The 13,653-nt window shown below is 41.5% G+C and overlaps 2 protein-coding genes across 2 annotated transcripts in view; one reads left to right on the forward strand and one right to left on the reverse strand.

Annotated features, from left to right (window-relative positions):
• Window positions 1-31: 31 nt before the first annotated feature.
• slc31a2 (solute carrier family 31 member 2) lies at window positions 32-7,857 on the forward strand. The gene is made up of 4 exons (XM_080047187.1): window positions 32-170; window positions 3,308-3,374; window positions 4,268-4,490; window positions 5,015-7,857. Exons 1-4 carry the CDS (start codon window positions 162-164, stop codon window positions 5,181-5,183), a joined length of 468 nt encoding a protein of 155 aa, XP_079903313.1. The 5' UTR covers window positions 32-161; the 3' UTR covers window positions 5,184-7,857.
• niban2a (niban apoptosis regulator 2a) overlaps window positions 6,452-13,653 on the reverse strand; it is a 36,100-nt gene continuing 28,898 nt past the window's right edge. The window contains exons 9-14 of the mRNA XM_080047186.1: window positions 12,752-12,939; window positions 11,467-11,622; window positions 11,104-11,217; window positions 10,509-10,616; window positions 9,891-10,002; window positions 6,452-9,693 (exon numbers count right to left, since the gene is read on the reverse strand). Of these exons, the coding sequence (XP_079903312.1) occupies window positions 8,636-9,693; window positions 9,891-10,002; window positions 10,509-10,616; window positions 11,104-11,217; window positions 11,467-11,622; window positions 12,752-12,939 (1,736 nt within the window). The 3' untranslated portion in view covers window positions 6,452-8,635. The remainder of the gene's footprint in view (window positions 9,694-9,890; window positions 10,003-10,508; window positions 10,617-11,103; window positions 11,218-11,466; window positions 11,623-12,751; window positions 12,940-13,653) is intronic.

Consider the following 13,653-nt stretch of genomic DNA (forward strand, 5'->3'; position numbering starts at 1 on the left):
ATCACTGTCCACTCGCTGCTGCTGTGCTACATTTAAGAAATGGCTCGCTCTTGATTACACGCAGACAGCAGCTCTAATATAGCCTACTGCACGGGAATGGAGAATTGGAGTCGGTAACAGCTGAAACCGTAGTGTGTTAGCCTGCGCTCTGCTAGTTCACCATGATGTCCGTAAGTTGTTTTGTTTTCAGTTTATGTGCTACTTTAATAAGTTACTTTGCATTTCAAAATAATACCCTTAATATTTACATTGTGGCGTTGAGTCACTCACCGTTGGAAGCGTGATAAGGAGCAGACCATAACAAACACATTAGATAGCAAAAGCTAGCCTACTTCTTCCATGAGCCTAGACAATGCTCCAAGTTTTCTAGGGGATACGTTAACAGAACCTGGCACAGTTTGAGAAGACCTGTGGAAACATTTTAAGCTAGTTGTAAAGGGTCCATGTTACTTGAGCTGGCTGTGCAATATGGCAGAATTTTTTTTTAAGAACGATACTTACAAAACCTAACCTCAATGTCTGTTAGTTTGTAGCAGTTGTAGGCTATATTTTGTTTGGACTCATTCCTTTGGAAAACATAAAATGAACATCTCATCATAATACTGACATCCATTAAACGTCAATAGGCTATACTTTAATATCGAGTTATTGACCAAACATGCATTTAAACTAGCCTGCTTAGGCCTATATCACACATGCTTTTCATTATTGCCAGTGTTATTGCAGTATCATTTATTGTATATTTTTTTATAGATGTGATATAGAATTTTATATTTTGTTGTATAGGCAAACATTCATCTGAGCTTTAATATTTTATAGTTGCAATGACAATTAAATGAATAACTCAAACATGTTCCACATTTGTCCAAAACATCTTTGCAAGTACATTCCCATATGCTTTTTGATATGATCGGCTGACCTTCTGGTGTGTTTTGTGGAAATAATCTCAAAAAGTCATGCTCCACGACGTGAATCTGAAGGACGTGAGGGCTAAAGCATGGAGAGAGTGTGCTGCTGGGAGTGTTTGCAGTAAAAGCACAGCTCCCACAGTTTGCAGTCTCAACATTCACCTGGCAAACAAATATCTGGTTTCCTTCAATGCCATGACCGATAAGCTCTTAATGATCAACTTGCCTATAGCCTCGAATTACAATGTTGACTCAAATTGTCTATATTTGACTTTCTATGTGATGTTTTCAAGCTACCTCAAATGCCTCCTCTACTGTATATTACTGTAACATTACTTGGGCAGTAGGCACCCTTTTTGTTTAGAAATGTTACTATGTATAACTTAGAGTTGTTCACATGACTTTGACGGTGGGTTAATAACGTCCACTATTTTGCTGAGCCAGTACTGATCTTATTATTGTAGGTTTGGCTGTCATTTCTAATAATAGCATAACAAGACAATACAAAGAAAGAAAGAAAGAAAGAAAGAAAGAGGGTCAATGGCTCTTACAGCGTTGTACTCGCCAAGTTACTTGCTGAGATTTGGGAAGTAATGTGAGATCCTTTTTTTTTTTAAGTCAATGTGGGAAGAGAAACCTGACCAGTCGCACAACCACAGTTTTCAAACAATGAAGGGATGAAAAGGCGAGCAGGGGAGTTTTGACCTAAATCGCAGTACACATCCATGACAGTGGCAGCTTACATAACCTCTTTTTGCAACAAAAAAAAGGATGATTTTAAAACATTACCGTTGCCTTCACTGTTGGTTCCACATGATATAACTTGGATATTATTAGCTGTACTGCGTTGCGTAGGCCTATGGCTTATTTGACAGACCTGTCTGATCGTGCCATGGCTTGTGTTTCTTGCCCAGTACAATCTTTGCTCTATCAATATAAACACCTTCTCAAGATGATCAGTTTAGTTGGTAAACACACTTTTGTCGTACAGTTCAAACATCACTTAGACCTCTTAACCTCTCAGATGCCTCACCATAAGCCTTTGGGTTTGTCCTTGTTTTCATTAAATGATGGGCACAGACAGTCATCATACAAATGAAATGCACCGTGGCGTGTTACGCACTAGAGCGGAACATTTTTGTTCTTAATTAGTCACATCACACCTTAGCCCAAGGGGATATGATATAAATAATACCTTGCTTCATCAATACAACCGTTCATAATCTGAAGATATGAATTGTGATATACAGGGCTCCAGTTCAGACTCACCTTTTTTACTTGAAGCACTGGTGCTCCTTACTGAAAATTGTTGGGGCAACCCTAAAATCGACCTGCAATGCAATAATTCACATTTCCCCCATTCTAACTATATTAGGCTCACTGATTAATTGCTTTGGCTATAAATTGACAATTTACAGGAACTATTGTGTGAATAAATATTGAAAAATAAATGAATGGGCATGCCTAAAAACCAGTGTGCAGCTAGAGAGAGACCCTCATGCCTTAACAGGTGGCTAATAACAGGGACGAGTGGGAAAGAAAGAAAGAAAGAAAGAAAGAAAGAAAGAAAGAAAGAAAGAGCCTGGCACTGGACTGGGTAGTCGACTGTTTAACGGACACACACACACACACACACACACACACACACACACACACACACACACAGTACATTCCTCTGTCAGTCACTTATCCACGGCAGCAGGGCAGAACAGAGTGTGCTTTTGTGTGACAATTCAGCCTGTAATAGTGGGGCAAGAGCTGCTGAATAGATATGTCTTGGGACACCGTAGATTGAGTATTTTCCTTATTCAAAGAATCACAAAATTCTATACGTAAACAGAGGAGGTTTTAGGAGTGGCAGGGATAAGTCTGTATGTACATAGTTTGCATTTTCTTCAAGATAAATACATCTCCAGTGTCACATTATAGACGTGTATTTCTTTAACCTTTTCCATACAAATATTTGACTACTCTTTCACCATGCCTATTGTTGACTCTGCCTGTTTGATTTTATTCTTAAATGTGAATCGTTGTTTTGAGTAGCAGCACCTTTTTATTTGAACGAGGATATGGGTCTTATAAAAATAAGTAAATAAGAGAGTAAAGCTCTGTAATGGAAGACAGTGTGACTCATTGAACTAGAACATGAGTGAGCGGACTGATCCCAGAGCAGTGCAGTAGGTCACAGTCAGACATGATGGCTCCTGGTGGGAAGGAGGCAGAGGTCAGTGTGGTTGTAACACCTGGTCCTCTTGAGTTAATTATAATTATCCTAGTCAGAATGTTGCTTTTAAACGTCGGTGCATCCCGCCTTAAGATCTGCAGTCAACCAGTGAGTGAACAGCACCCACCACCATTACCCAGCCATTTAGAGGTTCTAATATATATTTCTCCTTCAGATGACGTTTGGGTGGTCGAGCAGCGTGACCCTGCTGTTTGACTTCTGGGATGTGCACGGCCCTGCAGGTAAGCTGCATCTTCATTTCAGAAGACCCTATGGCTCACTCCATAGAACCAGTTCATCCAGTGAAAACACACTACAGAGTTGTGTCAACAGGCAGTAATGTTTAGAAGTTGTTATAGGATAGGAGCGGCTGTGGCTCAGTCATAAGGTACTGTAGAATGAGTCATCCACATTTAGAAGAGTCTTCTGGCAAAGAACACTGAACCCAAAATTTCTCCTGATGGTCTGGTCAGCTTCCTGCCCTCCAGAAGCTGCCTTCAGGCTCGGTCCTAGAGAGTTGGCAGTGTTTTCTTTTGAGTGCAGGGTAGCAGCTGGTTTTAGCTTGAAGCTGAGCTCGTCAGTTACAATTGGATTCAAACATTGGCCTGGTTTCATGGTAAAATAACAACCTATCAGACCGCCCAGAGAAACTAGAAATAAACCAATCCATGGGCTGATTAACGGCATTTAGAGATAATCGGCATTGGCGCATATCTGCTCACAAGGCCGATACAAAACGAAAAACAAGTAATGTTTGTATTATTTAAATGTTGTATTTAGGGGGCGCCCTTAGCTCAGTTGGTAGGGCGTCCCGCCCCATGGGCCTCGGCCAGCAGCGGACCCGGGTTCGATTCCAGCCCGCGGTCGTTCTCTGCATGTCACTCCGCTCTCTGCCCCATTTCAACTCTGTCTCTACACTATCAATAAAGCATAAAAAATGCCAAAAAAATATCTTAAAATAAAATTGTATTTTAGGAAATGCAGAAAAACAATTCAGCATCATATATTGGCCATCAGCCGACCTGCTCTCTAAAAAACCCATATCGGTCGGCCAACCACTAATAGAAACTTCTCAAAACACTCCTGCAGCACAACCTGTCATCCTTTTCTCAGTGTGATGTCTTTGTGTCCCCAGGCATGGTGCTGTCAGTATTCGTGGTCTTCCTGCTGACTCTCCTCTATGAGGTGCTGAAGGTGTGGAGGGTGTGGCTGGGCAGCAGCTCTCCTCTAGCTCAGCCTGGCTCTCCCTACGCCGCCCCGCACAACTCCCACTGTGACAACATCTCTGTGAACAGCCCCTCAGAATCCTCCCTGTCCCCCATGCAACCACAGCCTACCACTGCAAACGCCAGAAGCAGGTCAGGATCCTTATCAAATACAACTAGGTCTAACTGAACTTATATATACAATCAACAATATGATAATTTCCCCTTTTCCTCATAGGACTGTTAAATATAAATAATGGAAGACTAGATAAGTCAATGGATTTCTTGCTGCATCATTTTGATGGTATATTTTTTGTACTTTCTTGACCCTGCTCAACCAGTTTGGTGTTTTTGTTAAACATGTAAAGTGATTTATTGAGCTGCTAGTTTCAGTCTACTGCTGTCTTTGGCAGCCGTGTGTTCTTTGACATAATGTGTACATCTGTGCCTGTGCAAATTACACTGAGTTTTCCCTCTCACACACACATATCTAGATTCTAGTATGTAAGACTGGACTTTAACTTCCCTTTCTGTTAAATGATTCAAGAACCTGTGTCAAGTGAAAGTCCTTGACTAGGTCAAATCCATAGCATTTTGACAGACTGTATTTACACAATTGAATGGAATATAGTTATGATGTAACTCACATAATACCTCTCTCTCTCTGTCCTTTCCAGTTGGCTGCTGCACAGTGTCCAGACAGCCCTCCACATGCTGCAGGTGACTCTGGGCTACATGCTCATGCTGTGCGTCATGTCCTACAACACCTGGATCTTCCTGGGAGTCATCGTGGGTTCTGTTCTGGGGTATTTCATCTCATTCCCTCTCCTGGGTCGGATCATGTGATGGAATGGACCATTCTTTGGGAGGACTTTTTTGTCTTCAAGGTTAAAAAGGACTGCATAATACTACTTTATTGACTCATTTCTGAGGGTTGTTCAGTTTCCCCTGGGCACTCTTAGTATTTGTTATGATTTTGGGTGGGGACACGAAAGAGGGGAATGCCTCGTACACGGAAGAATGACCTGGGTAAAGCTAACTGTGGTATAAATAAGTCATATTGATGCGGAAACGGGAAAGGTTCATGCACAGAGCCTTTCTTTGTCCCTCACCAGTTTCTGCATTGTGTGTCTCTTCACTTTCTGGCCTCGGGACCCATTTGTTAACTTGAAAACATTTGCACAACTGCACACACAAAGTTATAATGTTTGTCTTGATGAGGTGGCTCTTTGTGTTTAAAGGGACATGATGCTGTGTTTCTGTTGCTGATACTCTCAAACTGCAAACATCTGAATGAGTAATGCATGGAAAATGAATTTTGTCTCCAGAGGGGGAAGTGATGTTTGTAGATATGCCCCTCTTTTTGTAGATTTAACCTAAAATATCATACAGCGGATTCAAAGAAACAAGAAGTACAAGAGAACTCAGTGTTGGGAAGTCAACCTTAGCTTGGCATAAGGGTATTACTTTAGTTATCTTTAGTGTCTGGGCAAACATTGACAAGCTTCTATAACCACTACACAGTCCACTGGATGTTACTAAACAAGTTGTTAGAATTGGAATTCGATTTTGTCTGTTAAAAATAAATATAGCTCTATGTTAAGTCGCTGACACTGTAACTATAAAGTGAAACGCCTCCTTTTCAAAGGACTACTTTTGAAGGCAATTTTTTTGGGAGCTAACAAAATATTGCCCTTTTTTTTGCTGTGTTTTTGAGTGTGGTCAAAAGTAGATCTGCACTTGGATTTACAGTCATAGGTCAGGAGACGTAACTCAGTTTAAGGAACTGAGTCATATGATTGTAGCTAGTAAAAACTGTTATGTGTCAGCTTGGTACACTTACATATCGGAGTCATTGTCACACGTATGTCAGGGGATCTTACAGTTCTTTGGTAATCATTGACAAACCACCAATCTACAAAGACAGAAACATTTTGAGTGCCTTACAACTGACATTTTACATGAGTTTTCTATTGAAAGGAGTTTTCATAGAACCCATTCTGATGACAGTTAAATATTAAAATATGTCTGATCACTTGAGGTGGTTCACTGATGAATATAAAATAAAAAAAATGGTGGTGATTTTCTGAAAGACAAAAATAAAGGATAAAGTTGATGAAATGGTTTTATTCATCCATTTTTTTTTACATATATATTTCAAGAAGACAAAAGCACTACACATAGTCGAGCTGCAAACAGACAGATTGTCTAATAAATTAACCGGAGACAGTCAATGATTTGGTCTCATAGAAGACTGTAATCAGGAATTGTAGCTCTCTCTCTCTTCTCAGCTCATAACATAAGATTGCAGCTTGGTCTCTTGATTAAAGATAGTACAACAATGAAACTAGTTCACCCAGTTAGTGTGTGATGCTGATAACAATGTGGTACTGCTTTACTTTGTACAGTTTCAGGTCATGTCCTACAATGGCTGATTGAGAAGGTTCTTTGACAGGACTATGTCATTTGATACTAATTATAATAAAAATTGAGAATTGTATTTTAGTACATTATTCAGCTCCATTTTTCATTCATATGTCTCCATATCGTAAATCCACTTCTTGTACTCCTGTGTACTTTGTAAACAACACCTTCAGTATTTCATGTGTTTTTGTCCACAGCGGGATATTTTCTTGGTTACAGTTCTCTTTATTTCCTGTTAAATTTTGTTTTTAAAGTTTTCCAAAACTCTAACCAAGGCTCACCCTTAAGAGTATTTCTCTCATTTTACTTAGTCAACAGCATAGCATAATTCATCATATATGTAGAGTCTATATATATATATATATATGTGTCTATAATTTCCCTATAGTACCAAATTAAATACTGAAGCTCTTTCCAAACAGTTAGTTACAGGAATTCCAATCCAATATTTACAGTGTATACCTGGCTTTACAGAACCCCTGTGCCATCAGTGTCTCCTGTCCTAATTAAAAATGACACAACGCTGTAAATCAGTGTCAACGTGAACAAGTGTCTTCCACAAGGCGAGGATCAATGATTCTGTCCATTATATTTCACTTTTAACAGATACAGAAATAAAACTCTTGTAAAATCCACTCATCCAAAAGATATGAAAAAAAAACTTTCATTCATATTGTAAAATTGTAATTAAATTAGAAAAGCGATTTAAACAAAAAAGAAAAGTCCCTGTTCCTGTTTAATGTCAATCGATATGGGAAATCTGCGATGTTTGAAAAACGTCATCAGAAGCTGACATTGGGAATCTCCCTTGCAATCACGCCAGAGCTTTTTTCAGTTAATCAAAATCCTAACAGATAAAGATCTATTATTTACCGTGTCTCGGCCCTACAGGCAAAGAGTAAGGACACCTTAAATAGCGAGTGTGCACTTGTGTGCTGATCTGCTCGTATGCTAGTGTGTAAGCATATGAGCAGTAATATTAATATGTAAATGTATTTTGGGTGTGGCTCTACATAAGCCTGTACAGGTTTCTGCCACACCCACACGTTTTTTTTTTTAAATCGATTTGTATGTGGAATAAATAAACTAAACTAAACATCTTAAATCCTTTTTTCCCCCCGCACATTTGTCAAAAAGTTTAAAACATCCGACATCCTAGTGTTGAAACATTAAGGCCACTTGTGAATATAGGAAACGCTTTCAAAGCAGACAAACTTAATATTTTTTTACAAAAATGGAAATAGCAGTATTTCAAAAAAGGAGCAGTTAAAATCCAAATCCCCAATACAACATCTAAAGTTTGATTGTAGCACCCTCTGCTGCCCAAACTGAGCTTGTGATTATTAAGGAGGAATCCATTCACCTGCGGGACAGTTAAAGGCACAATCTGTCATTTATTTGACTGCGTAAATGTAGGATATATTGAGACTATATAAGCCTTATTTTAAGCTGTGTCTACAGGCATTACTGATGTAAACAAGCCTTTTAAATCATTTGGAAATAACTTTTAAGTCCTTGTTTATTGATCTTCTATTATTTTGTGTGTTTAAAAAATTGGATTATCACTGTAAAATCCAAGATCCCAGTGACCTGTTGGCGTAGCATAAAGGAGCCTCATATATATTTCAGACATGTTGAATACATTGTCCTTCGCAACATAAGAAGAAAACTTGCATAGAGATTCACTGAGCTGCATAGAGAGAAACCAATCACCGAAGAAATGTCTTAAAGGGGAGGACGGGAGCGTTGGTTTTCAATAATATCAATAACTCTTTGAATTCAATCTTTAAACACAACCCTTTTCCACTGCACTTCTCTCCCAGAGTATGCAACGCACACTTTCCGTATTATTCTCTCCGAGGTTCCATTCTGTTTCAGAGAACGTCCACTTGTACCATCTCCACCATTCTGTCCTCTCCGTTCAGACTGTTTGTGATTGGCTGAGGCTCGCCGTCGTCGTCCGGCCCCTCATTGGTCGCTGACTGAAACCCGCTGTCGGTACGTGAGCTGGAGCCTCTTTCCAGCTGCTTCTTTGGTGAAGAATCGTCATCAGATTCCACTTCCTGCACGGCTATCTCTATTTCCTGGATGGCGTTGTTGATGGCTGCTTCCTCCTGATGCTCCTTAATATCCGCTTCCTGTTTCCTGCTTCCTTTCAGCTGCTGGAGGAGACTCTGCGGGGACGACTTGTCTCGCTGAGGTATCGTGTTGACACCTCCATCCCCGTCCTGTATTACTACGGTGTCTTCGACCTGCTCCTTCCCATTGGTCACTCTACTCTGGCTCTCCTCTAACACTGGCTGTGCAACATCCAGCACAGGACTGACCAGCTCTTTGCCTACTAGCTGCTGGATAATTGATATCCGCGACGACTTGTCTTGTGGAGATTTACTGGGCTCTTCATCCACTACAGTTGTGACGTGTGTGACCTCCTCTTGCAGCCCGTCGTCCAAGATGATTTTGCCCGTGGTCGGCTCTGTGACTGTGGCGATTTGGCTCGGGCTCGCCACCGGTTCGGGCATCTCGACCTCGAAAACCGGATTGATCAGGTCTCTGATTTCAGTCACGCTGTCGGGTGACATGGGGCCTAGGTCCTCACCTTCCTCACCATCTTCTTCTTTGCACTCGGGCTCAGTGGCGCCCTCCTCTGGGATCTGCTCCACCCCAGGGACCTCCATGCAGGACTCGTAGGCCATGGGCAGCCCGTCCAGCTGGATCATGGACACCACCTGCCTGCGTCTGCTGCTAGAGCCCCCGCCTTGGACAGCTCCACCGCCACCGACAGAGCCCTCCAGCTCATCGGCCGCAAACTTAGCGGCCCAGTCCACAGAGGGGCTTTCTCCCAGCAGGTGCAGGTTGGGGTCACTGTTGGTCAGGATGATGCTGTCCCTGTACAGGTTGTGTCTCCTCTGGACCGCTGCCTCCTTCACAGCTGGATATAAGAAGGAAAAACAAAAGCAGACCATCAGTCACTGTGTTAATGTCCGGGTTCCAACAAGTGGACATACTACAGGGGTTAACTACTGGAGTAAGTTAGATGTACTCTGATCACATAACATTTCTAACTACCACTACTATTGAAATAACAAAGACAACCATTTCTAAATCTTGTCTTTTTTTGGCCCTCACCCATCATAATGTCTTTGGAGACAGACTGCAGCACCACCTCCTCGAACATGTTTTCCACCAGCAGGAAACGGGAGAAGTCCTCAAAGATCATCTCTTTAAAGCGAGGCAGCTCCTGGGGATGAGGGGACAGAGAAGAGCTTCGTCAAGCTGCCATTTGTAATTTTTTATATATCAGTTAATGACGTATTAAATTTTTCTTTAATACCTAAATATTATTTTATACCTAAATACTGTAAACAAGGACTGTAAATGAGGAGATTGGGGCAAACAAAGAGGTTACCTTGAAATCTGTTGTTCACGTTTTATCATTTGTTCTTCTTGCTATGATTATCTCTTGCCTTGTGTTTCTTTTCTGGCTGTTCTTAGTAGCTATACTTACACTTGTTAAGTTTGGTACAGGTTTTGCTCAGTGTTATACAGCAAGCTACTGATACATGCCATTTATCATTTCCTTTTAAATTTATGCTCATGGCTTTGTGTGGGGTAAACAGTCTTTACCATTAAATAGTCACAATACTATCATGTCACATGATGCATGCACTTCAAAGATAGCGTAAAATGACCAAGCGTTATGAGCGTTATGAAAGGTGAGTTGCGGCCGTGCTGGGTTCTACTCACAGGTGAGCAGGATGGTGAGAGCTTCTGCAGCATGTATGGGATGATGATCTGCAGCAGAGCCTCTCTGAAGAACTTCTTACGCACTGAGCTGCTGTCATAGTCATATTTCTGACAGAGATAAACAGAAATACATGAAGAGTTCAGTGACTTTCCTACTCATTGCACAATTCCCATTTACTTTAACAATATACATCTTTGAACATTACATTCAGCTTCTTCTGAAACCTCAGTTTCTCTCTGGAGATTAATAAAATATCCAGATACTTTCTGACTAAATGATCAATATCTCATTTAACTTTGCAAGGACTGGCTTATCCTGGAATATACAGTTTAGTGCTGTGAGCACCACAGACTAGTTTATATTTTCCTTTATTGAATAAGGGTGGAGGAGATATCTCAAAATGAAATCAGCATGGTTGCAAACTTATTGAACATGAGGTCATGTAATGTTCATCTTATTTGGAAGAACTGATTGTTAAGGTCTGTATTATTCTTTAATTTGAAATGTGCTGTAGCTAAAATAGTGATCCTTTCATCCACCTGGCCATCTGTTTGTCCTCTGTATTCATTTTCTATTTTCGTTTTCCTATTTTACCTTGAGAACCCTGTCCTGGCATCGCTGGATGGTCTTGCACATGTCATCGTCTCCCTTGGCCTCCAAAGACTGGTTCAGCAGCCCCTCAAATGTGTACACTGCACTGTCCATTTGCTGTCAGAATAATGAAAGAAATGAACAAGTTATATACAGCAGCTCAGGAATCAGATTGATGCTGGTTGTTGCAGCAAACCGCAACTTCTCATTGTCACAAATTGTGGTACTCTTTTTGTCCAGCAGGTGGAAGTAGAGACTGCATCACAGACAGGACAGGCGGCCATGTTTTCACCCACCCTGCCAGACACTGCTCTGGCACGGTACATTCTTTGTAATATACCGCAATGAATGGCTGTGGCACCTTACCTCTCTCATGAGGATCTGAGCCCTGCTGAGGAACACAGAGGGGTTGGAGACTTCAAAGCGCTGCTGCAGCCCCTCCAGGTTGAGCTGCTCCACCTTCTCATAGCAGCTCTGCATCTTGACCGGGTGGAAGGCCAGCATGGACAGCCTCTCCATGTGCTGAGGGGGGAGGCAGACAGACAGGGATCAAGATGTGACAGGCATCAGACAAGATGAATGAAGATCAACGCTGAGCAAAAGGTTGAGTTGAGTCTATGTGTTGTGGGGGATCAGGATCGGTCGCTGGTGGCAGCCATGGGACACTCCCTGATTTCTAATTAAAGACTAGCACTAACACGACCGAAGCTTACACAAACACACATTGTCATAACACGCACTCAGATGCATGCACTGATCTTCTAATATGCAAAAGCCAAGCAGTACTCATTGACACTTTAACACCTCAACCATGTTCAGTCAGGAATAATTTGGTCAAAGAAACATTACTTTGAAGTAAATTATGTTTGGCGGTATGGCCCTGATCTGGGATCTCCCCAACCTCCACGCGCACACGTGAAGGCACATCCCTCTGCCTTCCATGAGCAACATGGAAAGCTGAAGGTGGGGAGAGCTGCAGCAAGTACCCCCTCGGTTAAATAGGGCACCTCCTCCACCAATCTGATGCTAGAAGGGGAATCAAGTGTTTGTTTGCTGACATAACAGAGTTTGACAGTTAGCTTGACTCAGTATCCTACCTGAATTGACGCTATGCTCTATTTCTCTATATTATCTATCTATCTATCTATCTATCTATCTATCTATCTATCTATCTATCTATCTATCTATCTATCTATCTATCTATCTATCTATCTATCTATCTATCTATCTATCTATCTATCTATCTATCTATCTATCTATCTATCTATCTTCTCTATTATTCCCATTTTCAATCAAACCAAATAAGACAGGTGTGAGAGCGCCCTAACTGTGTGGTTCAGTCCCATGATCACTCTCAACTTCCCTGTTTTCGCCAGCAGCAGACAGCTGGTGGTAATAAATTAGCGCTGTGGAATCCTTCTGGGCCCCTGTGGCCAAAAAGAAAAATATGCAGCTTTTAAGGCATTCAGCAAAATCAAACAATGGACATTAATAATACTCTCCTGTGTTCCTTCTATATCACCATGTTTATCAAACAGCTCATGTAGACCTGTATTACTGAAGATGTTGTATACATTTATTAACTTGCATCAATTCATGTACAGAAAGAAAGAGCCAAAGGAATATTTGCGACCCTCTAAACGTGACTCACATCTCCCAGTTTTTCTTTGCCCCCTCCGTTGAGCGAGTTCTTGCTGATCTCCACCAGCTCCCTGAAGAAGACGTCCCTGACCTCGGAGAAGCCTCTGCTGGTGGGCTCCATCAGGGCCTCCAGGATGGAGCTGATGTACGGCTGGATGTTGGTCTGGAGGAGATGCTCCGCTTTGGGCAGCACCAGAGCTAAAAGGTTGCATGGAGACACACATAATGGAAAAAAAACAACATATGTTTATGGTTAGTTAGCACTGCTTGTCAATGAGTAACAACACAGGTGCAGGTGATGATGACAAGTCAGTCAAAGCATGAAGAGAAAATAAAGGCATGGCTTTGGCTTAAGAGGAACTCTGCAAATATGCAAGCACAATGTACCATGCATTGTTTGATATCAGGTTGAAATGGCTGGTATGTACGCGATGACATTTAAGCAAACACACTTGTGCTGTTTCAATAGAAGCCCTGCAGCTTTCATTCTCTGAGATACACCCTATTGTTGTTGAGGTAACCTGCGCTAAATGAGACTGACAAAAAAAAATCTCAATCGTCTCTATTACCCTCAGGTAACCTGAACCTGTGACGTTGCGTACAGTGGCCACTTACATTTTTGAGCCTTATCTGTGGGATAAAGTCAGAATAGCAGTGCTGGTGATGGAATGCTGTTCTGCCACTTCAGCTCAATGGGAAAAAGTACACATGAGAAAAATATGCCAAGTCAAATTTTGAACAGAAAGCTGACAGGTTCATTGCACAAAAAGTGGCCGCTCTGGTGCTTTAGAAGTCAGCTAATCAAACAGTATGAGCAAGTGACAGAATTGAGTGGAGGATACAACGGAATTGCGCACAAAGGGAGCGCAGGGATAAAAACAAGATGGATATGCAGGGAGGTTTAGTTACAGT

Source organism: Ammodytes marinus (assembly GCF_949987685.1).
Source record: "Ammodytes marinus genome assembly, chromosome: 18".
NCBI lineage: Eukaryota > Metazoa > Chordata > Actinopteri > Uranoscopiformes > Ammodytidae > Ammodytes > Ammodytes marinus.